We start from the raw sequence: 24,901 nt of genomic DNA, 5'->3' as shown, positions 1-24,901 counted from the left end.
TGTACATACAGTACATCTACTACACTGCACAGCCATGAATATACATTTTCTCTTTACAGGCTCACTTCCCTGCTACTTGGACAGAGTGTTGGTGTTGTATCGCTGTACAATGACCAGGCTGGAAGTGGAGAGTGAAATGGGAATAATAAATGGCTCACCTGTCTCGGGGTGTGGTGTGGGAGATGTGTGTAAATTAGTAATTTCCCTTTGGGGTTAAAAAAAAGTATTCTGAATCTGAAATAACAAGATAGCTGTACAAATTAAAAAAAAATCTGTGATATTAAAACTGTAAACATTTGTACATAAGCTGGGTATTTAGCCATTTGCCTTGAGTTCCATTTCAGGGTCGGTTCACACTGCTGCGATGCGGGAACCCTGTAAATCCACTGCGGGTTCCTGCATCACATGTCATCTGGTGACAGTTCACACTGCCCTATGCAAACTGCTTGGAGTGTCAGTTAAAAGTTAATAACACCCCCAAATAATTTTGCATATCGCAGTGCGATCTGCAAACTCTGACAGGAATCGGATCGCATGGAAGTTCACACCCATGCGATCAAATTCTGCTGCGGACCAAAAAAGGATCCTGTGTGAGTTTGGTCTGAATGAGATATAATTTCAGCCATACTTTCTGTATGGCTGAAGTCGCATTGCGCAGAGATCGCATGTAATTTGCACTGCAGTGCGAATGGCATCAGATCTCAGACATTGCACCAGTGTGGGGCTGGGTTCACACATGTGCGGTGCGAACTGCAGGTCCGGTTTCCCTGCAAAGATAAAAATCAGTTGTTTAGCGTTTCCTCTCCTTTGTAGCTGCGGATCAGCTGACCGGGGAGAGGGGGAGGGTGTAGTAAAGAGGAATCGGATGCGTTTCCATTGAAGATTATGTGCCTGCTATTCACACCACATTGCCTAGAAAAAGCACACTTTTTTTGTGCAATGCGGACTCTGGATGCAATGCACATATGTGAACCAGACCCATTGAAAAGAACATATTTTCAAATGTTCTGCAAATTGGATGCGGTATAAGCTGGATGTGTGAACCCAGCCTCAACCTCCTAATTAGATCACATTCAGGGCAATGGATAAAAACTATGATGAACATGATGCACTTTAATACCAAATCTCTACTGTATTATTCTATCAACCTACTACCACGGATACCTACCTGTTTTACACTGTAAGAGAGATGCCAGTCCAGCAAACGTCTCTTGTAATTTACTATTTAGATATTCAACCTTCTCCTCTCTTTTATCAATTTTCTTTAAAAGCTCCATGATTGAATCCAAAATCGCTTGATCCCTTTCGGAAAAATCCTAAAATAAATATATTAAATTCATTATTATGCCATCTCAGGTTTAGTATTTTTTCTTATATTAAAGAGTAACTCCACTTTTGTTTAAGAAAAATAAATAAAACATTCCCCACTGGGTGATCTATGTACATTGCAGGGATTTTAACAAACTCGTGCAGATTTCTACCTTTTTGTTATTCGGAAGGAATAGCTGTTTGTGTTTTGTGTCCATGTCTGAGTGAATCTGTATTGGAGTGTTTTTTTTTATTTTTATTATAAATCAGCTGCTGCACCTGCAGAGCCTGCATTCCTAGAGACCCGATTTCCCTTTGGGAGGATCTCGCCAAAAATAATTTTTTTGGTGCACGCAATGCCAAAAATCGAAATTGTATCTTAATGCAGAGTTCAGGGAAAATCAATATTCCAATTACACAAGCAGGAAATTACATTTCTCAATCATTTAATTGACAGACACAGCGCTTCCTTAGTCGGAACCATAGGGTTATATCGCCCCCTACAGGAGCAGGACACTAGGCAGAAAAGACTTGGCTACACCCATGGGCAGTCCTAGGTGATATACAACCCCCTCTCTGCTAAAGGCCTTCAGTTTTTTCTGCCTAGTCAGGAGTAAGCACATAGTTCCCTGCTGGGATCTCTAGTCCTGGCAAATTATTATTATTTTTTTTTTTTCCTGGACTTGATTTTTTTCCTCAGCTTGATTCATAGCGTACCTCATGGCTGACAGCCCCCCAACTTCAGTGGCGAAGAGGTTCTGTCTGGAGCAGTACCCGCCTGGTCCTGGTATGGCGAGTAAATGTCCCCCCTCTCCCCTTGGTGGGTTTGCGGTGGACGCGGCCCCTCCCCAGGTTGGTCAGTTGGTCTTGCGGGTTTCCCTCCACCCTTGCACCCTGGTAGTTCCCCTCCCTCCTCTGTATGGGGTAGTGTGGTACCGGGGGGAGGCACTGGGCGCTCCCAGGGGTCCGGTGCCCAGATCCGCTCTCTTTCAGGGGCTTCCCTGTGTCGCCTTGTGTAGCGTATCCGGTGGCCATTTTTTACCGTAGCCGCCGCCTTTTTCCCCTAGTGCCTGCTGACTTCTTATGACTGGCGGCCATGATTTGGTGTTTTTTGCACTCAGGCACCGGCAGTCATTACTGTGTAGCCCAGACAGCGTTTTTAGCAGGCGGAAGCTCCTCCTTTTTAACCCGTGCTGACTCCTGTGTTATCCTCTTCCTCGGACGCTATGTGTGTGCGGGAGTACACCTGAGGGGGCAAACTCTACACCGGTGGGGTGGTGAGTCTGGTGCACTTCCTTCCTCTCTGCTGCAAGCTGTGAGGTGTTCTGATGTTCTGGTACCGCTACCAGTGTGGGGGTGTCCCTTTGCAGTGGTTGCTATGGGGGGGGCTGGGACCCAGACGGCTGCCCTGGAGTCCTTTGTGTCCCGGGTGGAGGTGGCTCTTGGGCGGCGGACAAGCAAGAAGCGTTCCCCCACCTTCCCCTGCTTCATCTGTTTTGTCAGATCCTGAATCTGATGCGGCTGCCGTGGACAGGGCCCACCATGCGGGGTCTACAGTGGCTGTGCACGACAAGGCGCCGATGGACGCACTGATTGTATCTGTGCGGAAAAACTTAAAAAATGGAGGATGCGGCTGCGGTTGAGGTGCTGGTCCCTTTTGGCACTCACAAGCCGTCTCGCACGGAAAAGGTGATCCTTTATCCCTACTTTTTTGACAAGTTTGTCTATAAGGAATGGGACCGTCCAAAATGTCCCTTTGCAGTCCCAAAATGCTGCGCTGTGCCTTAACTTTTTGAGGAGCGTCTTCTCAAGGCGTGAACGACTCCATCTGACAAGGCATGTTCACTATTGTGGGGTTGGAGCTTCAGCCGGTCCTGGCCATTGCCCTGGCGTCTCAAATGCTGACAGAGTGGGCAAAGCTTTTGTGCCGTGACTTGGAGGGTGAACAGTTTCCTCCTGCCTTCACTGAATTGGCGGACCAGCTGGCCCAGGGGCTGCAGTTTGTCTGCAATGCCTCTTTGGACGCAGCTCCCTTGCTTTCTAAGGTTTCTGTTTCAGCGGTAGTGCTTTGGCAGGTATTGTGGCTGAAGTGTTGGACTGCGGACCAGGCCTCTAAAAAAAAGCCCTAGCTGATCTGCCTTTTCAAGGCAATCATTTTGTTTGGGTCCACTCTGGAGGGGGGGGGGGGGGGTAGAGTACTTTTCTTCCACAGTCAAAAAAGGAGGAAGGAGCCATGTTGCAAGTGCGGTCCTTCCTTCTCAGCCCACACAGTTTTTTTTTGTCCCTCAGGGTCCACTGATAAAGGCTCAGTCTTTCAAGCCCCCCTCGGGAGGTTTTAAGCGATCCTGGTTGGGCAAACCGACAGCGGAGTTCTTTAGACCCCCAGATGAGGCTCCTTCGGCATGAAGGGGTGCCCTCAACTGCAGTCCGGGTGGGGGGGACGTCTTCACTGGTTTCCGGGCCCGTGGACCTCTCCGATAAATGACATATAGGTCCACGAAGTGATTTTGTTTGGTTCAAGATAGAGTTCCAGTCTTGTCCCCCAAGCAGATTTTTTTCCATCCAATCTGCGTCTGTCTCCAAAACGCTTGTTAGCGCTCCGCGGCGCAGTGTAAGGTCTGTTGCTTCAAGGGGGTGATTTTCCTGGTTCCGGAATGTTTCCAGGGTTTTTATTTAAACCTGTTTACGATCCCCAAAAAAGAGGCTACGGTATGTCTGACCTCAAGGCCCTGAACCGCTTTGTGCGGGTGCGGTAGTTCAGAATGGTGTCCATTCACTCCATGGTGCCATCTTTTCATCAGGGTGACTTTCTTGCCTCCAACATAAAGGATGCCTACCTGCGCATTCTGATATGTGCACAACACCAGCAGTTCCTTTGCTTTGCAGTGGGAGGGGAGCATTATCCGTTTGCAGAATTGCCCTTTGGTCTTGCCTCCGCTCCCCGGGTCTTCACCAAAGTGTTGGCCCTGGTTCTGGTGCTGCTGCGCCAGTGGAGAATTGCTGTTCTGGGCTACCTGGACGACCTTCTGCTGTGAGCAGAGACCCCAGCGACCCTGAGGGCGAGGTGGAGTTTGCTATTCAGACTCTGGATAGGTTTTGGGTGGCTGATGAATTACCAAAAGTCTGTGCTGATTCCAGTTCAGAAATTGGTTTATCTGGGTCTGACTCTGGATTCCGCACTAGCCAGAGTGTTCCTTCTGCAGGACAAACTCCAGAAGTTGGACGGCAACCTGCATGCGGGTCCTGATGGTGTCTACATTTGAAGCGGTCCCATTTGCTCAATTCCATACACGACCTCTGCAAAAGGAGATCTTGATAAAATGGGACAAATGTCCAGGGTCTCTGGACAGTCAGATTCGACTGAGCCAAAGGGGTCTCTGATCTGGTGGCTTCATTCCCCGGCTCTTCAGCAGGGGAAACCCTCTGGTGGACACCTTAGACCAGGGGTCTCAAACTGGCGGCCCTCCAGCTGTTGCAAAACTACAAGTCCCATCATGCCTCTGCGTGTGGGAGTCATGCTTAAAACTGTCAGCCTTGCAAAGCCTCATGGGACTTGTAGTTTCGCAACAGCTGGAGGGCCACCAGTTTGAGACCCCTGCCTTAGACGCTTCTCAAGCTTCTGCTTCGGCTGTTACGTAGGATCGAGGCTGAAGGAATTCCAGTCATTCTAGTGGCCCCGGAATGGCCTTGTCAGTTCTGGTACACCAACCTGGTATGTCTGATTGCAGTGTGAAAAAGGAATCAGGTAGAATTGGCGCTATACCTTTTAAATTAATATATTTATTGCCACTAATCCTCAACTTGTTAGCACTATAAAAATGCTATCATTGTTATACAAATTGTTAAGATATTAGTGTCCATACCCTTTTGCAGGGACCTCCTCTTGAAAAAATATATCTGTGTATATATAATAGTGATGATTAAACAGCCCCAAATCGGTGTTTGGAAATTACATAAAAAATTGTGATACTACTGAAAAGTTCTTAAATGTCTTAAGATATTTTGGGGTACGAGCTGGCTCTACTTGGTGTCCCCCCCCCCCCGAAAACGGGTGGGGCTTATTAGCATGTGAAAAAGTCAGGTAGAATTGGCGCTATACCCTTAAATAAAATGTGTGTCACTCAATTAATAAAATTATTCCTAATCCGTGCAATTGGTTAAACAGTTATACATCCATACCAATAAAGGTTGTGAAACAAAAAAAAAAAAAAAAAAATTGGTAATATACACCTAGTGAAAAATACTAAAATAAATAAATGCAATATTATTATCCTATAAACATAAAATGCCGACAAGTCCTTTGTAATATATTAAACAGTTCATAATCCAAATGGTGCCTCGTGCAAATATCCAAAGAAAATCCCGGTGCGTTTTGGTGAAAATGAATTATATTGCGCTCACCAGATCTTTACCCCTACTGGGGGAAAACCACCTTCACAGTGTATAGCCCCTGTGTCGCTCTCTGGCATCTCCCTGGGAATTTGGTTATTCATCCATTCACAGTTTAGATTCTCATTTAAACGTTACATGTAAAAAGGAGGAGAATCCATAGTGTAGTATGTCTTTAAGAAAGGTTTATTGAAAACAGAAAATTTCTCACAGAAATCCTCACACCACCAGCTGCTGCGGTGTATTCAAAAGAGATCACTTCTCTATAGCCATGCCTACCGGTTTCGTCGTGCTGACGTCATCAAGGCTCACGACGTACAAAAATAAATAAACAAATAAATAAATAAATAAATATTGGGCCCCTGGGCAGTTTAAGTCATAATATGCTAGTACAGGGGTGTCCAACCAGTGGCCTGGGGGCCACATGTGGCCCGTGGAGCCCTTTGATGTGACCCGCGACCTCCTGCTCTGGGATGGCGGGTTGGCAAGCCCAGATTGTAGATTGTCTACCCACCATGCCAGAGCATCAGTGTTGTGACTGAAGCCAGTGGTAGAGGAAGCAAGCAGCTGCAGAGCCGCATAAGCCAATGCTTCCTGTATAGCACCGGCTCCTGTCATAGGTGGAGCGATACCAAATGCACTCTGCCTGGGACAGCAAGTTTATTACTAAAATCACAGTGTATATATGGACATATCTGTTCTGCAGTTGATACTGGGCTGCTTTTAAACTGATCCGCAGGTGCAGCGCAGTGTACCGGTGGCTTACCTTCATTGAGCCATAGACTTCTGGTTTTACCTGTGGGTTTGGTGCACTTTCAGAAAGTGCACCACACCTGCAGGATATGATAGAATTCTATGGCAAAGTACAGCCAACCTGCAGGGAAGCCACAGGTGTGGGTAGACTGCAGACCATCAGTATAAAAATAGCCTTAGGCCCCTTTAACATGATTTGTCTGACCCAATCAGACCCTCCATTCACCTCTATGGAGTGGCAGGTGTAAACAGACTTGTGTCCATTTACATATGCCTTCTTCCAATCTGATCTGCTAAAAAAATGGAAAGTGGATCCGTCCCCTTCCATTTGATCAGATGAGAGGGCCTATAGAGTAGAGTGGGCTGTGTCTATGTCTGCTTTGCATACGCAGAGTGGACGCGGAACTGTCATCTGCTCATTGTGGCCCACGACTGGTTACTAAGTCGCTTAAGTAGCCCTCACTCTTCAAAAGGTTGAGCACCCCTGTGCTAGTATGACAGACTTACCTGAAAACAAAGCCCTTCAGTAGTGTGCTGTCACCGCTTTCATCTTCACCCGTTCTTCCTTCCAAGTTTGCAGGCTTCAGCCACACGAATGGCTGAGCCATGATGACATCACTCCCGTGGTTCTGAATGGACGGAACAGTCCATTCAGAGCCCAGTGCTCATGCACCGGTGATGTCACTGGCCGCTTCCAAAGTAAATATTTCATAAATGGTGCACGTTTAGGAGATATTTACTGTACCTATAGGTAAGCCTTACTCTAGGCCTATATTGCCTATAGTTAAAAATCAACAAAAGGTTTACTCCCACTTTAAAGTGGTTCTAAAGGCAGAATTTTTTTTTTTTTAAGGTGGGCTGGGGCGAAGCTGAACCCAGATGTTTTTTTACATTATTGCATTAAAAAAAATCTAACCTTTTAGCCTAGGTTCAGCTAAACTTGCACAATTTCATTCCTGCATGTCAGTCCCAACTTCGGGGGCGATTTCAGAGCTGTCTATGGAAATTGCACCAGAAGTCGCCAAAAGTAGTATGGAACCTACTTTCGGGAATTTGGACTGTGCCATTACTGCAGATTTGGCGTGCAATTTGACATGTTGCTCTAATGTGAACCAGGGCTTAGAATCACTAACTGAATATTTTCAAAAGCTGAATGCAGCAAACATAACATTAGAAAGGAAAATATACTAATATAATATAATACACTAACTCTGAACACATTTTCTTTTTGATGATGGTCAAGATGAAGAATAAAAGTTTAAAGATATTTTTTTCTTTTAGGCAGATAAATATAAAAGGTGTATATTAACCACTTCCCACCCAGCCAATGCATATATACGGCCGGGTGGGAGCCGTCTACTCCTGATAGGACGTTCAGGAACGTCCTTCAGAAGTAGCGGGATCGCGCGCGTGCCCGCGCAGCGGCTCGATCCCGATGTGCTCGTGTCACCCGGACACGGCACATCTCAGATCGGCAGGAGGGCTCTGTGATTGGCCCTCCTGATCACATGATGGCCGTGTCCAATCACGGCCGTCATGTGATGTAAACAAACAGCCGGTTGCTAGGCAATCGGCTCTCCTCTCCTCACACGGAAGTCATCGCTGAGGAGAGGAGAGCAGAACTCTGCAGCCGGCTGATGATCAGTGAGTAGGAGCTGTTTTTTACAGCTTTTTACTCACTGATCATCAGTCTAGTGTCAACACACAACACACCACACAGTACAAACACAGTCCCCACACATGTCCCCAAAACATACATGTCCCCAAATAATAAAAACACATGTCCCTAATAATAAAAACATGTCCCCCACATATGTCCCACTAAAATCACATGTCCCAATGATTATCTGCACACATATGTACATGATCATTTGCGTACATATGTCCGTGATCACACAAACCAATTATTATACACTTATGGAATTTTTTTTACCAAAAACATGTAGCAGAATACATTTTGGCTTAAATATATGACAAAATTAGATTTTATTGGATTTCTTTTCAAATAGAAAATATTTTTTTTTCCAAATTTCCGCTATTTTTGCGCTTATATCGCAAAAAAATAAAAAACGGAGTCGTGAATAAATAACACCAAAATAAAGCTCTATTTGTGCGAACAAAATGATAACAATTTAATTTGGGTACAGTGTAGCATGACCGCGCAATTGTCACTGAAAGCGCTAGAGCGATGAAAGCTGAAAATTGGGCTGGGAAGCAAGGGGGTGAAAGTGCCCTGTATTGTAGTGGTTAAAGTGTAAGTGCAGCCAAAACTTTGTTTTGGATAAAGTGGGGAATTTGTTACTTTGTTGTTGCTGTTGGAAATTTACCCTCACTTCCTGTCTGGTAGAACGGTTGTCACTAGAACAGGAATGGAGCAACAACAAAGTAATAAAGAACACACTGAGCCAACTAAAGGCTAAGTTCACTTTTGGAGCATGTAACACCTGTATTTAGGATGCAACATGTAACATGCTGCAGCACCTTTGCCCATATCCCCTGATCCCCTCCCCCCTGGCTGCTGTGACATTTTAAAAATCAGTGCGGCTATGTGGGGCTCAAACTGCACAGCCACATCATTCACTGTAAGTGTGCCCTCCTCGTCCATTGACACTTCCTCTAGATTTCAAACAGAAATTTCTTACAGAAGTACGGGCAGAAAGTTGAAGGAGGAATCTGAAAGAGCCTGACATTGCACCCACTATCTACTGATCACAGGTCCACCGGGGCGCTTTGCAGGTGATACAGCGATAAGAATAGCGCCTGCAAAGCGCCCTGAAAGAGCCGCTGCTGTGTCTCCAATGTGAAAGACCCGAGGGCTTTCACGCTGGAACGGTGCGCTGGCAGGACGCAAAAAAAAAAGCATCTTAGGATTTTAACTAATGGGGCAGTGTGGCTATACCGCAGGCATAGCGCTGCAGCAGCGCTTTGCGGTGGTTTAAACCCTTTCTCGGCCGCTAGCGGGGGGTAGCGCGGCAAAATTTGGCGTTAAAGCGCCGCTTAAAATAGCGCTGTTTTACTGCCGGCGCACCCACTGCCCCAGTGTGAAAAGGGCCTAAGAGAAAAAAATTATAAATGCACGCTTTTTTCTGCAAATTATTATGTGCATTTAATACATTTTTTTTCCCCCAAAGGTAAACTTAGCCTTTAAAGTGTTCACTCCTGCTTGCAGATATTTTTCAAAAGGCCCATTTTAGCATAGATATGCCACATAATACTGAATCACAGAACAGTCGCGTGTAAGCAGAACTTAACAAATCGGATCTCTACACCAATCATTCTAGAGAAAGGAAACCACACTCACATCGCAAACGAAATTGTCTTCTTCCCAGCCTTTATGTAGGTGTTCTAAAATGAACAGAAAACACAAAAGGATTTCTACATCCATAATCCACATTAATAATAAAAATGGTAACATTGCGAAGCATCAATTTCTGCCCTTTTCATTGCTGATCTGTATACATTATGTTATGTATTGAGGTTCCTCTTCTGTTATGACCACCTATTTCCTTCAACATCTAAATTTTTAAACACAATTTACCTATGCAGCTGAGGATTTCTGCTTCAGTAAAAATATATCAGATGGTGAAACGCCACTTGTCCCTGGTGGTCGGGTGGGCCTGCAATTTATTGCCTATTCTCAGCTCAGCATATCGAACCCAAAAATCTAATATTTGTGCGACAGATTCCTTTTTTCAGGTGATCCTGCCAGTAACACACTTCCTGTTGCAGGGTGACAACGCTCACTATCTACTGCCTCTATGGAGGAGCGGTGTTGCCATCCTAGACTTCTCTCCTGGTTTTTTTTTTTTTTTTTTTTTTTTACAAACAAGATGTTTATTGGGTTGAGGAAAAACAAAAAGAAAAAAACTACAGGCACAAAGTACATAATACATACAGTACGTAAATAAAACGGAGTTACATCAAAAAAATAAATCATCATTCCGAGTGGGAACAGCTGGTAGCATGAGCCAAACTAATGAAGAGGGTGCAATGTAATAACAAATAACACAGTCCAGTGGATAGGGGGTAAAGCAAAGCACTGAAACAGAGCAGCGCAGGGGGTACAGAGCAACAGTACGGACAGTCTTGGGGGAGATAGGGTAAGGGGGGAGACCAAGGCGGCCGGATCCTCCAGAGGACAACTATATTGGGGATCAAGGATCGACCTCTATATCATTACAAGTGGCTGCGTTACGTAACCATATATCCCATATCTTCCCATACTTAGCAGGGCAGCCCCTATGTGCATATATTTCCTTCTTATAAGGAAGGACACCATTGACGGTAGCTATCCATTCCTGCACACTCGGGGGTGTCCCTCTCATCCATTTCCTTGCCACCAACAACCTGGCAAGAAATAATACCTCCTGTAGGAAAGTGATATGGGGCTTGTCAAAGTCTGGATCTGGGAATATCCCCAGTAAGCACTGTTTGGGGCACATGGTCAAGGGGGATCCCATCTCATCATGTATAAATTTAACAATATGAGACCAGTAATCATGTATTACCGGGCAAGTCCACAGCATGTGGAAGAAGGTACCGGGCGAGCCATTGCATCTGGGACAACTAGGGTCTTGTAACGGAGTAAACCGAGCCAGGCGGGATGGGGTGATGTAGGCCCTATGAACAATGTACATTTGGGTCAGGCGGTCAGAGAGTTTGGTAGACACCTTTTTGCATGTAGTCAGAGCATCCTCCCACTCCTCATCGTCCAAGTGTCCCACGTCCCCGACCCATCTATCTCTCAACCTGTATGCAGAGGCGGCTGCCACAGGGCGGAGAAGATCATTGTAAAAGAGGGAAATTAGTTTGGAGGGGTCCTGCCCCAGCAGGGTAACTAAAATGCCTGTGCGGTCCAAACTCGGGGGATGATCGCGAAACTGGGTCTGAAGGGCATGCCGGAGCTGGAGAAACCTGAAGAACATACGGTTGGGGATATGGAATTCATCTTTAAGCTGTTGGAAAGATTTAAGAACCTGATTACTGTAAACATCTGAGAGGTACGCCACGCCCTTAGATAACCACAGGCCACAGTCTGGTATCGACAACAGTTCCGGTAATCCCGGATTGTGCCAAAGGGGGGTGTGCGAGTGCATAGCGGGTCGTCCCAGCCTGCGTCCCACCAATTCCCATATCCTGCAGTGGGCATACAGCAGACCCTGGCGATTGCGCAGCGCCTCGGGGTCCATAGGAGTCTTAAATAGCACTTGGTAGGGGTGAGTGTACCCAGCAGACAGGGGTGAGCACACCAGGGTCAGATACCGCTCCCGGTCTAGTTTGTCCAAATGAAAAAAGTGAGAGAGTTGGGCAGCTAGATAATACAGGTTGAAGTCGGGTAACGCTGCGCCGCCCAAGTCGGTGGGACATTTCAATACCTGCCAGGACAGTTTATGTCGGTTCCGCCCCCACACGAAGGAGTTAAGGATCGCTTCAATGTCTTTGAAAGTTCGGAGGGGTAAATATATGGGGGCATGCCAGAGGACATACAAAAACTGAGGAAGTACAATCATTTTTATCAGGTTAATACGGCCCATTATTCCTAGGGGGAGTTTAGCCCATGTTTGCGTTTTGGTTTTAAGGGTCGCAATCAATGGCTCTATATTAAGTTTAGTAAAGTCCGCGGGGGAGCGGGTAATCATAATACCCAGATACTTCAGGGAACTCACCCGAATAAGGGGGGAGGAGGCTTGTTCCGCCGTGGGAGGGCCAAAGTCCATGGGAAGAATTTGGGATTTATCCCAGTTAATTCGTAGCCCCGAGTATTCCCCGAATACACTAATGGTGTCCAGGGCTGCCTTCAGAGATGGGCCAGAGTCTGCGAGGTACAGCAACATGTCGTCAGCGTAGAGACTAAGCTTGTCATGCAGCTGACCATGTCGCAGTCCCCCTATTCCGGGGTGCGCACGCAACGCGGAGGCGAGGGGCTCCACCGCGATCGCATACAGGAGGGGCGATAATGGGCACCCCTGACGCGTCCCCCTGAACAGAGGGAAGGCCTCCGAGACCCTACCATTAACGAGAACCCTAGCAGTAGGGCTCTGATACAACAGGCGTATCCAATTGGTAAATTTGGGCCCAAAACCGAATCTCCCAAGGCAGCCCCATAGGTACCTCCACTCCACGGAGTCGAACGCCTTGGCGGCGTCCAACGACACCACCACCCTGGATCCCATTTGATCGTGGGTAGCCTGCAGGTGCATATGGAGTCTACGAAGGTTATGTGCAGTGTTGTAGGAGGGCATGAACCCTGTCTGGTCCGGGTGGATAAGGTTCAGAATCACCCCGTTTAGCCGAAGAGCCAGAATTTTGGCGAGGATTTTTATATCCAATTGGAGGAGAGATATCGGGCGATAATTTTCCGGAAACTCAGGGTTTTTACCGGGTTTAGGTATCAGTACGATATACGCCTCGCGCATGGTCTGTGGTAAGACACCCGTGGAGTAGATGTGAGAGAATAATTCCTGCAGTCTAGGGAGAAGTGTCTCCCGGTAGGTAGTGTAAAATTCAAGGGGCAGGCCGTCCGAGCCAGGGGCCTTAGAGGGCTTGATGTGAGATATGGCATCGGATATATCATCTTCAGTAATGGGGGCGTCTAGCAGTTCCACTTGGGGTCCGGTCAAGGCGGGTAATTCTATACCGGCCAGGAACGTGTCAATGTCATCCTGGGATTTGTCATTGGTAGAGGAGTATAGGGATGCAAAAAAGGAGCGGAACTCCCCCGCCACCGCGTCGGGATCTGTAATCAGGTCACCCGTCTGGGAGCGAAGGGAGACCACCGTCGGTGGCCTGTGGTCCAGGTGTGCCAAATAAGCCAGTAGCCGCCCCACCCGTTCCCCAAATTCATACACTCTCTGCTTATTATAAAAAATCTTCCGTTCAGCTTTCTCAAATAAAAGATTGTTCACAATACGGGTCTGCAATTTTAGCTTATCGGCATGGAGGGGGGAGGGGTCGTTAGAAAACTCCAGCTCAGCCGCCGTCAGAGCCTGTTCCGCCTGGTGAACCGCTTGGGAGGAGGCCCTCCTGTATCTGGCTATGTGGCGGGCTAAGGTCATACGGGCATGAGATTTAAATGCGTCCCACACAATCCCAAAAGGGGCCGAGCCCATATTGGCCTGGAAAAACACATCCCACTCACCACCCGCCCCCTCCAAATCAGGGACCACTGTCAACCAAAAGGGATTGAGTCTCCAACTATATGTTGAGGGTGGGGAAGCAATAGAAAGCTCGATCCAGTAGGGCGAGTGGTCCGAGAGCACCCGGGGACAGAAACCCACCCCCCCCCAGCAAGGGAAGAAGGGACCGGGAGATAAGGATAAGGTCAATGCGAGACATACTATCGTACGTTGCGGAGAAACAAGAAAAAACCTTCTCAGTTGGGTGACAATGCCTCCAAGTGTCTACCAGGGACAGCTCAGCAAGGAATTTCCCAAAACGGGTGCCCGAGTGTGCAGACGGGGTCGACGGGACTGCCCGCAACCTATCCAACTCCCTGTCCATCACATTGTTAAAATCCCCCAGCCAAATAACTGGTATGGTGGGGAATTGAGCCATAAACGCCAGCCCCTCAGTGAGGACAGTAAATTGGAAAGGCGGCGGTATATATATCGCCAATATCAGCATCTCCAGACCACCCGCCCTAGCGTGTAAGAAAAGGAACCGGCCCTGTGGATCAGACTTAATAGTGAGCAAAGAAAACTGAACGGTCTTGGCCACCAACACCGCAATCCCTCTACAATTATTGGTGTACGGTGCCTGGTATACCCAGCCCACCCACGGTTTTTTGAGGGAGAGCATCAGCTGGCCAGTCAGGTGCGTCTCAACTAGTACCATCAAGTCAGCCTTTTGCGCCTTCAGAAACGACAAGATTGCATTACGTTTGGGCTTGGCCCTAAGTCCCCTCACATTCCAGGTTAAACATTTCAGGACAGACATTTGCAAATACGAACATAGGTGACATGCCACCCCATCCCCCCGCCACCCCTCATCCCCCGCAGCCATCCCCAGAGAAAGGCCCGGGGCCCTCCCGCGACTGCGACACAGGGCACCCCTCCCATATATCCACATCCAGCATCCCACACAAAATAATAGATAGAAAACCATTGGTAACAGATCACATTGTACTTTTGAGCACCAATAAAACAAAGTAGAAAAAACGTGCAAAACAGGTAACAGAACAGAAACTGGAATTGTAAGTCACTGTCCGGCTCGGGACACCAGCGCCCCCCAACTACAATCGGGGTGAGCCGCCAGGTCCGAGCAGTCCAGGGAAACATTGCTTGCGCTCTACGAGGAGCAGAACTAAAAAAAGGGGTACAATAAGCAGGGCCAAAAACTGCACCCTCGCCTAGGGGGGCGATTCGTCGCTGCAAAACAGACAGCAGCACAGGGAGGGTGGCCTCCAAGCCAGGGACTCCAGGATGTTGCAGGATCAATGCACAGGAGAATGAAGAACATTGAGTCCAAGTCACGGATGCCACGGTGGGTATTAGCTTGCCAAGCAGGTGAGCGGGGGGGAGAAAACACACAAGGGGGAAATAGCCGCAATATTATGCTGAAGAAAAAGCCAATAAAAGACAAAAGGGTAAAAAGAAAAAGGGGGGAGGGGGAAACCACAATTCACTGGTGGCGAGAGCAGAGGCACCTGATTGATGTATAAACGCATTGTTCAGCGTAGGAAGGGGTCCCGAAGGTCGCCAGGAAAACCACAGAATCAGGGTTGGTCTCGTGCCCGTTCCACTCCCCTCTCAAGCCAGGCAAACACCGCTTCTGGTGTGTCAAAAAAATGTGTCTTGCCCTCCCCCACGACCCGGAGTCGAGCGGGAAAGAGCATTGCATATGAATAGTGGCGGATGCGCAACTGTCGCTTGGTCTCCGTAAATTGTGCCCTCTTCTTCTGCACCTCAGCGGAGAAGTCGGGGAAGACACGAATTTCACCATTTTGGAATGGTATGTTCCCCTTCAATCTAGTAAGGCGAAGGACCGCGTCCCGGTCACGAAAATTCAACATCTTCGCAATAAACGTACGTGGAGGTGCGCCCTGGGGAGGCGTTCGTCCCGCCAGTCTGTGAGCCCTCTCCACCACGAACGACGAGGAGAATTCGGTCCGTCCGAACGTATGGGACAGAAGGTCTTCCAGGAACGAAGCGGGATCCGACCCTTCCGCACCTTCCGGCAAGCCCACGAACCGAAGGTTACACCGACGAAGACGATTCTCCATGTCGTTTTGCTTGGACAGGACCATGGTGAGTTGGTGTTGTAGTCGTTCGGTGGTAGCTTGAAACGGTCGGATGTCGTCCTCCACCTGGGATATGCGGACTTCCGTTTCCGCGACGCGGTCTCTAAGCTTCTGCATGTCTTGGCGGATCAGGGAGACGTCGACCTTCACCTCTTCGATCTTGCAGGTCAGGGTGCTCTTACAGTCGGAGATGGCTTCCAGTACTCGGGCAGTATCGGCAGCCGCCGAACCTTCCGCGGGAGGCGCGCCGGCGCCATGTTCTTCTAGGCCTCCCGCCTCACTGTGACGGTATTTGGCCAGCTTGGCAGCCGAATCAGTCGCCCTCTTCGGCGGTGACATGTTCCCCCGCAGATCGCACACAAGGTGAGGCAAAATAGGAATGTTGTAGTCCCCAGGATGAGTTAGAACGGAGTTTAGGCAAGCGGAGCTCCCTTCAAACACTCCCTACACCATGCTGGTTCAGGCCACGCCCCTTCTCTCCTGGTTTTAATTACAAATCCCTCCTCAGTAACCCTACACAAGGCTTTTTTTTTGTAGTTCGCAGAAGAGATCTGGTAAAACTGGGAATGCTGACAGTTATTGTTCTGTATCTGCAGAAAACGTACTTAGCCATAAAAAAAAAAAAAAAAAAAAAAAAAAAAAAAAAGGATGCAATATGGTAAATATCTGTTTTGGGGTTTAGATATTCTTTAATTCTTTGCTGATGATATACAGTACAATAAAGGAAAATCCCACATATGAGCATCTGGTATGTAAAATTGTTTGAGAATTGCCAATCTAGATTTCCCTTTTTAAGAGCTACATACTGTAAACATCAAATTCAACATTATTACCTGGTCTTTTGTACTTACCTATAAGAGACGCTAAGTCTCCTTCTAGCTGCTTGGTAGCCGATATGTGCTTTTTAGCCTCGTTCTTATTGGCATTGATATCGTCCTTATACTGGGTGTTTTTCTGTTTGCAAAAACAGATAGTATTGCCTGTAGGCACCATTACTACAACCAATACTTGTGAACGCTACCATATATTGGGATTAATAAGTGAAAATCCCCCCCACCAACGTTTTATTTGATTGGATACTTTTTATCAGAAAGCCAACAAGTTTCCATGCAAATTTCATCTCCTCAAAATGTACAATTTAGATCACATCCTAAACCAGAAGGCTGACACTAATGGTTTTGGTCACTTGCAAAGCTAGAATTCTCAAATGGTGTTGCATTACCATCTATATATATATATATATATATATATATATATATATATATATATATATAGTCAAACCAACCGAGAGATACATACAGAATATTGTATATTATTTATATATATATATATATATATTTTTATAAATAAAAAAAAATAAAAAATCAGTAGAGTAGTTAAAAATAAACATTTGACCGTCGTTGAAAAGTTGTTTTTTGCGTTTATAAGAAAGCCAGGACCATGTAAAATGTACCGTAAGCTTCCAACCACCACTGTAATCATGTATGCATGTATCAGGTCTTTTAATGAGGCTGAGCACTGTGTATAAAGACATGAATGAAGCATCATCCTCCTCTCTTTAATATCCTACTCATTAAACCTGATACCAAGAATAAGCAAATATTATTTAAATTGTCATGTATTCGTCCTTGAATCTTGGTATGCTTTGTGTATTTCTTCCAGATCTGTGCAGTAATCCAATGTGAAATTTTGCCTCTTTGTAGGAGCTTCCTGTAATCAAGACCAGTCACTGTCCTTGTACAGGGTGACTGGTCTTGTCTCCGCCCCCTCCTGTGGTTTTATGCAGGCAGCCTGTAGTGGGTGGGGGCTGCTGGGTCCCTCCCACAGCTCTGCTGTCTGCACAGGTTATATACAGCATGGTGAGGATGTTACTGCTAACTTTATAAAGGTAATAGCTGTGCATTGGTGCACACAAGGTGGATTTACATTATATCATTTGCGGCTAATGAAGAATATATTTAAATCAATTTTTGGGCCTGGAATTCAGCCTAAATATGCTGGTGACACATTGTTATGGAGCCCCTCTCTTTTATATTCGGACCCACTCACGTCTGGGTATGTTTCTTCCCTTGGATACAGAAGATGCCTATAAAAGGAGATATAAAAAGATACAAAGTGTGAGATTTACTAAAACTGGTACAAACGGAATCTGGTTACTATGCACTGCTGCACCAATCAGCTTCTATGTTTTATTGTCAGAGCTTAATTAAACAAGCTGAATTTAGAAGCTGATCAGTTACTATTCACAGCTGCAATAGATTCTGTGTGTACCAGTTTTTGTAAGTCTCCCCTTAACCGCTTGCGGCCCAGCTGCCACAGTTTTACTGCGGCAGGTTGGCTCCACTGCGCAAAATCACGTTATTGTACGTGATTTTGCGAGGCTTGGATAGCAGGCGCGTGCCTGCCGCAAGCTCTGCGAGTCTGACCATAGATCCCGTAGACTCGATGTCCACGGGGATACCCGTGATCGTCTTATGGAGAGAGGCAGAATGAGGAAATGCTAATGTAAACAAGCATTTCCCCGTTCTGCCTAGTGACAGGACACTGATCACAGCTCCCTGTAATTGGGAGTAGTGATCAGTTTTGTGTCACACACAGCCCCTCCCCCCCAGTTAGAATCACTCCCTAGGACATACTTAACCCCTGCAGCGCCCACTCCTGGTTAACCCCTTCACTGCCAGTCACATTTACACAGTAAATCGGTGCATTTTTATTGGCACGCATCGCTGTATAAATGTGAATGGTCCCAAAATAGCGCCAAAAGTGTCCGATGTGTCTGCAATAATGTTGCAGTCACGATAAAAATCGCTGATCGCCGCCATTACTAATAAAAAAAAAATATTAATAAAAATGCCATAAATCTATCCCCTATGTTGTAGCTGCTATAACTTTTGTGCAAACCAATCAATAAACACTTATTGCGAATTTTTTTTTTTTACCAAAAATGTGTAGAAGAATGCGTATTGGCCTAAACTGGGAAAATATTTTTTTTTTCTATTTTTTGGGGATATTTATTATAGCAAAAAGTAAAAAAAAAAAAAAAAGCGTTTTTTTTTGTTTGTTTATAGCGCAAAAAATAAAAACCACAGGAGGTGATCAAATACCACCAAAAGAAAGCTCTATTTGTGGGGGAAAAGGGGACGTCAATTTTGTTTGGGAGCCACATCGCATGACCGCGCAATTGTCAGTTAAAACAAAGCAGTGCCGAATCGCAAAAAGTGCTCTGGTCTTTGGCCAGCCAAATGGTCCTGAAGTGGTTAAAGTGGCTGTAAAGTCAGAAGTTTTGTGTGCAGCAGCCCCCCTCAGCCCCCCTAATACTTACCTGAGCCCCATCTCTATCCAGTTATGTCCATGAGTGAATTGACCATCTGAAACTCTCCCTCCTGATTGGCTGAGACATAGCAGTGGCACCACTGGCTCCCGCTGCTGTCAAACTCATTTAGCCAATCAGGAAAGAGAAGGGCAGGGCAGATGGCAGCTCCATCTCTAAATGGACACACAGAGCTGCAGCTCAGCTCAGATTCCCCCATAGCAAGCTGCTTCCTGTGGGGGGCACTCGATACAAGGGAGGGACCAGGAGCTCCAGCCAGGGACCCGAGAAGAGGAGGATCCAGGCTACCCTGTGCAAAACCCCTGCACAGAGCAGGTAAGAATAACATGTTTGTTATCTTTACAGAAAAAAAAACCTGGAACTTTACAATCACTTTACCATCACTTTAAGTCTTTACACTGTAGCAATACAATATAGTAAACAGGTACATTTGTGGAACATTAAAAGTATTAAATAAAAAAAACAGTTTATGTTTCAGTGTATGTACTACCAAAACCCCCCAAAACTCACCAGCTTCAGTCTGCAGTTTTCCATAATAACAAGCTCAAGTTTTCTGTTTTTTTCATAGATGTCTCTGTCAATCTGCTTTATGGTTCCAAGGTCATTCTGGAGCTTATTAAATGCAGAATTTCTAAGTGTCTTTAAAGATTTCTTCTTATCTTCCTGGAACAGTTACTTTAGTTAGAACAATTTTTCTTACACTACAAGGTAAGGTCACCTTTCATGAAATATGAAAAGATGGAGAAACTCCAAACATGCTGGCCACCCTGCCAGATCCCACTGAACATAGCAAGAGCGATGATCCATACTGCTGGTTTAGCAGTCCTTACACTGTAATCCACGGCTATGGAGTGTTTATCCAACATAACGCTGGTAATGGCAAGCAGTAATTGGTCAGTGCAACCACACTGACCAATGAGGAGCGCTGCTGGGGCAACTTACCAGAAGAAGCAGCCTCAGATGCGCTTCTCATTGTCAGCACAGTCGCATGGTTTTGCTGACCACCAAGTGCTTGCCATTGTGAGCATTAAGGGAGATACACATTCCAGGGCTGTGTATTGTGGTGTACAGTTTCTGGACCATTACACCGGTAGCACTGGGTATCGCGGCCACTATGTACAGTGTGAGGATATTTGCCAGCACACCATGGAACGACACAAGTAGCGTCCAATCGGGTGATTTATTGCATGATCACAACACGATAGTGCAACGTTTCGGAGCCGCGCAGGGCCCCTTCACATGCCAGACGAAGGGGCCCTGCGCGGCTCCGAAACGTTGCACTATCGTGTTGTGATCATGCAATAAATAACCCGTTTGGATGCTACTTGTGTCGGTCCATGGTGTGCTGGCAAATATCTTCACCGTGACTTGAACCAGTATCCAGCTGGTTGTTGCTACAGCACCCAAATCTGACAGCGCATCCAGGAACGTGTGCCATGGGAATATAAAGTACCACTATGTACAGTGGGGTTCAGAGTAGAGGCCAGGATATTCGGAGTTATGCTTTAATACCCAAACCACTATAGGTTTTGGTATTAAAGCAACTGCATAGTGTTAACATCTATAATGACAATATTCGGTATATGAATTTTTTTTTTTTAATTATTTTACACACATTTTTTATATATTTTTCTACATTTACTGTGACAACCCGTGACAGTTACAGTGGTTGGGACAAACCAACACTGACCTAGGTGCTCACAAGGTCAGCATTTATTTACAGTATATGATTTAAACTTTTTTCTTGTTGCATTAGAATAAGAAAATGTAATTTGTTTGCTGTTTAAAGTCCTTTTTAACATTTAACACTACATGTCCATCTAAAGCTACCTGTCTCGCAGGGCGACATAGCTGCTGCGTGATTTCACTGCAAAATGAACAGCCTTGTCACTCAGTTAAAGAAAGTGTAAAAAGAACGGATTTACTCGCAAGATCAATACATAAAAAAAAAATAAAAAAAAATAAACTATGACCTAGAGAAATAAAAACTGCTGTGTTAATGTTGGTGACAAATTGCATCACATATGTAATTTTTTAATTTACCCATAGCTGCACTTTAAGAGCTCATGCGCACAGGACGTTTGAAAAATGCCAAAACTGCTGTCAGGAAAAAGCAGCATTAAAACCGCGCTTTTAGCGGTCTTTTCTGATTATCGTTTTTGAGCCTTTATGCGTGTTTTTTTTTTTTTAACATAAAGTTTATTTATTCATGGCAAAACAATAGATACAATCCAAAAACAGTCAAAATAGACAGATATTACAAGTGATGATCTCAGATCCGGAAACTTATCTAGTACATCTAAAATACGAATGGTCGCGTCTTCGGGGCCTCAGCCCACCCGCAAAGTTGTAAACACAGAGGTACTGCCAGGGCCCAGACCACTCCCCCAGAGGGGGGGAGGGGAAGGGGCGCCAGACCCACCACTCTCCACCGCTCATCCCCATCCGCCCACCACTCCAGCCACTGAACAGCATCAGAGCAAATTTCAGTCTCGGCCAATCCAGATAGGAAACATCGTTACCCAATAGTCACCTGTTTTGCCTCTATCCAGGCCGCCCACACCCTATCAAACTTTCCAGGGCAATTCCTTCCCATATATGTTAATTTATACAGAGGCAGCACCCTATTAAAAGGCGTCAACCATAGCTGTTTGGTAGGAGGCTGAGCCTGGTTCCAGTGAAGCATAATTGCCTTCCTAGCGTACATAGCGGCATAGAACACAAACAATTTCTTCCGCTGGGGGGCTTCTATGGAAGACCATATGCCCAGGAGAAGGGGAAGGGGGCTATTTGGAACATGTAGCTTACTGACAGAATTAATATCATCCAGGACCTCCGACCAAAAATTCCTAATCAGCGGACAGGACCAGACTATGTGGAAGAAATCTGCCTCCCCTGCTCCGCATCTGGGGCATGCCGCTGGTCTGTCCGGATACATCCTGGCCAGGCGTTTCGGGGAGAAATAAGCACGGTGTATAAACTTTAGTTGAGCAAACCTATCCCTGGAAGAAACAACCAGGGTCAAGTATTGCTGGATCCCCTCCTCCCAGTCCTCCCCCCTTAGATCTGGAATGTCCCTTCGCCAGGTCTCATACAGCTGGGAAACCCTAGAAGTGTCCAAGAGTGACAGTATATTATAGATATTTGACATTGTTTTAGCCCGTTCAGGAGACCTAAGCTCTTTCTCCAGATCCAAGATTCGGAGAGTAATTGGTTCAGGAAATTGGGACCTATAAGCATGTCGGATCTGGAGATACCTGAAAAACATGCGGTTTGATAGGCCTCTAAGACCCTTCAAGTCATCAAACGTGCGAAGCCGCCCCTGGAACACTATATCCCCCAGTGTGGCAATCCCGTATCTAGTCCAGACAACCGGGTCCGGGATGGAGTAGAAGTGGGGGAGACGCGGGTTACCCCATAATGGCGTCTCGGGGGACCAGGTGTGTGGTTGTCCCAGCTTTTTGGTCACCGTGTCCCAGACTTGAATTGTTGCCTTCATAGGCGTCGTCACCCCCGGATTAGATCTGGGCCCTCTATAAAATAGATCTCGCAACTCGGAATGGGTCCCCAACAAGGCCCCCTCCACCACTGCCGCCGGATTCACCTGTTGCCCACCCAGCCACCATTTAAGTGTCACGAGAACCGCCGCCCAGTAATATTTTAGAAAGCAAGGAAGGGCAAGGCCCCCCATTGCAACCGGGAGCTGCAGGGTAGATTTAGCTATCCTTGGGGCCTTCCCATTCCAAATAAAGGTGACGACTACACTGTCCAGTTTCTTGAAGAAGGAGGCGGGTATGGGGACGGGAGTCTGCCTAAACAGATAGATAAGTTTAGGTAGTATAGACATTTTAATTAAATTGACCCTACCTACCGGGGTTAGGGGAAGAGACCTCCAAGCCGCACATTTCTGCGTGATCTGAGTCACCACAGGGGCAAGATTAAGAGCAACGTATTGCCCAAGATCCTTACTGATCTCCACCCCCAGGTACCGAAACTGGGATACTTGTTGGAGCTGCCCATCAGAGTCTATCGGGCCTACCCCCGAATGGAGCGGGAAAAGCACGGACTTACCCCAATTTATCCGGACTCCCGAATAGTGCCCATACCGATCTATAACCGCAAGTGCTCGCTGCAGGGAAGCACCATCATCTCTAAGGTACAGCAGCGTGTCGTCCGCATAGAGGGACACTTTTTCCGTCAGAGGGCCTACGACTATGCCCTTCACTTGGGTCGTGGATCTGAGAAGAATGGCCATAGGCTCCACCGCCAAGGCAAAAAGCCCCGGCGATAGAGGGCAACCCTGTCTCGTCCCCCTTTGAAGGACAGCCCCCGTGCGCACCCTGGCAGTCGGGGACCTGTACACGGCCTCAACCCAGGAGACAAAGATGGGACCAAAACCGAACCTGCGGAGGACCTCCCATAGATAGGCCCAATCCACGGAGTCAAAAGCCTTTTCCGCATCCAGGGAGGCCACAACCACTTTGTCAACATCTCCGACCCCCGAGGACAAGACCGCATACAGTCTCCGAAGGTTAATATCCGTCCCCTTCCCGGGCATGAAGCCCGATTGGTCGTCATGAACCAGGGTAAGAATTACCTCGTTGAGGCGCCTAGCTAGGATTTTAGTCAATACTTTGGCGTCAGAGTTAAGAAGGGAGATAGGTCTGTAAGAGGAGCAGAACTGGGGGTCCTTGCCAGGTTTGGGTATTACTACAATAATAGCTTGAGCCATAGAATGGGGAAGGGCATCGCCGGACAACGTCTTCATGAACATGTCGTGTAACCTGGGCACCAGTTCGTCCGCGTATTGTTTAAAAAATTCAAGTGGGAGCCCATCCGTACCCGGGGTCTTTCCTGATTGGAGGAATCCCAGCGCAACCCGCACCTCCTCTAACGTAATTGGACCATCCAGGGCCTTCCTAGCTTCAGGGGTCAGGGTCGGAAACAGCACATCATCTAAAAATTTGTGTAACTGCTCAATGGAATAATCCATTTTAGAAGAATACAAATTAGCATAGAAGTCTTTAAAGCAATCATTAACGTCTGCTGGCTCAGTGTGTATGGTCCCATCCGCAGATTGTATCCTAGCTATGGTAGACATCGGGGATTGTTCCTTAGCTATCCAGGCCAGCATCCTCCCCGTCTTCTCCCCCTGTTCAAATATCCTCTGTGTCTGAACCAATTGCCTTTAGTGAACCTTAGCTACCCGCAGGAGCATCGCCTCCCTGTATGCTACCTTCATATCCTGTCCGGTAATCGGGTTAGCCGTACGGGCAAACCGTGCTTCCAAGGCCTGGGCCTTAGCCTCAGCCTCCTCAAGGGCGATCTGGTCATTCCTGCGCTCCCTAGCAATAGATGAAAGGTAGCATCCCCGTACAAAAGCCTTAAAAGCATCCCATTCAATGCCTGGAGAGGCGGACCCGGCATTCAGCCTCCAGTATTGCTGTATCAGCGCCCCTACTTCAAATTCTATAGTGGGGTGACTAATCCAGAACCTGGAGAGGCGCCAGATTCTATCAGAGGGGGCAGTAGCTGTTTATATGCTACAGAGCAAAGGGGAGTGGTCCGATATACCTCTAGGGAGAATACTAATATCTAAGTTTAGGAAGCATAGCGGTACTTACATAAGCAAGGTCGATTCGCGACAACGTATTATGGGGTAGGGAATGACAGGTATAGGAGCGTTCCCCGGGATTTTTCCACCGCCACACATCCTCCAGACTGAATATTCCTGCCCATTTAGATAGACTAGACTCAGTGGAGGCACCAGCAGCCAATCTATCCAGGGATGGGTTCGGGGGAAAATATTAAAGTCGCCCATCATAAGAATGTTGTCCGTGGGATATTGTGCCAGTATGGGAACCATGCTGTATAGTAAGGAC

The 24,901-nt window shown here is 46.8% G+C and overlaps 1 protein-coding gene across 3 annotated transcripts in view; it reads right to left on the bottom strand.

The window, feature by feature from the left end:
• Nucleotides 1-24,901, bottom strand: part of CCDC175 (coiled-coil domain containing 175) — a 103,467-nt gene that overhangs the window by 1,347 nt on the left and 77,219 nt on the right. For 2 of the 3 annotated variants that reach the window (XM_077464395.1, XM_077464397.1), the window contains exons 16-20: nt 19,530-19,682; nt 16,540-16,642; nt 9,752-9,795; nt 1,169-1,316; nt 159-234 (exon numbers count right to left, since the gene is read on the bottom strand). In XM_077464395.1, coding sequence (XP_077320521.1) covers nt 194-234; nt 1,169-1,316; nt 9,752-9,795; nt 16,540-16,642; nt 19,530-19,682 — 489 coding nt within the window. In that variant the 3' untranslated portion in view covers nt 159-193. The remainder of the gene's footprint in view (nt 1-158; nt 235-1,168; nt 1,317-9,751; nt 9,796-16,539; nt 16,643-19,529; nt 19,683-24,901) is intronic. The other variant, XM_077464396.1, reaches the window with a different exon arrangement.

This window comes from Lithobates pipiens, unplaced genomic scaffold, assembly GCF_037356315.1.
Source record: "Lithobates pipiens isolate NorthernLeopardFrog02 unplaced genomic scaffold, aLitPip1_a1.2 Scaffold_30, whole genome shotgun sequence".
In the NCBI taxonomy this organism is placed as follows: domain Eukaryota; kingdom Metazoa; phylum Chordata; class Amphibia; order Anura; family Ranidae; genus Lithobates; species Lithobates pipiens.
This window is presented reverse-complemented; position numbering and strand designations above follow the sequence as displayed.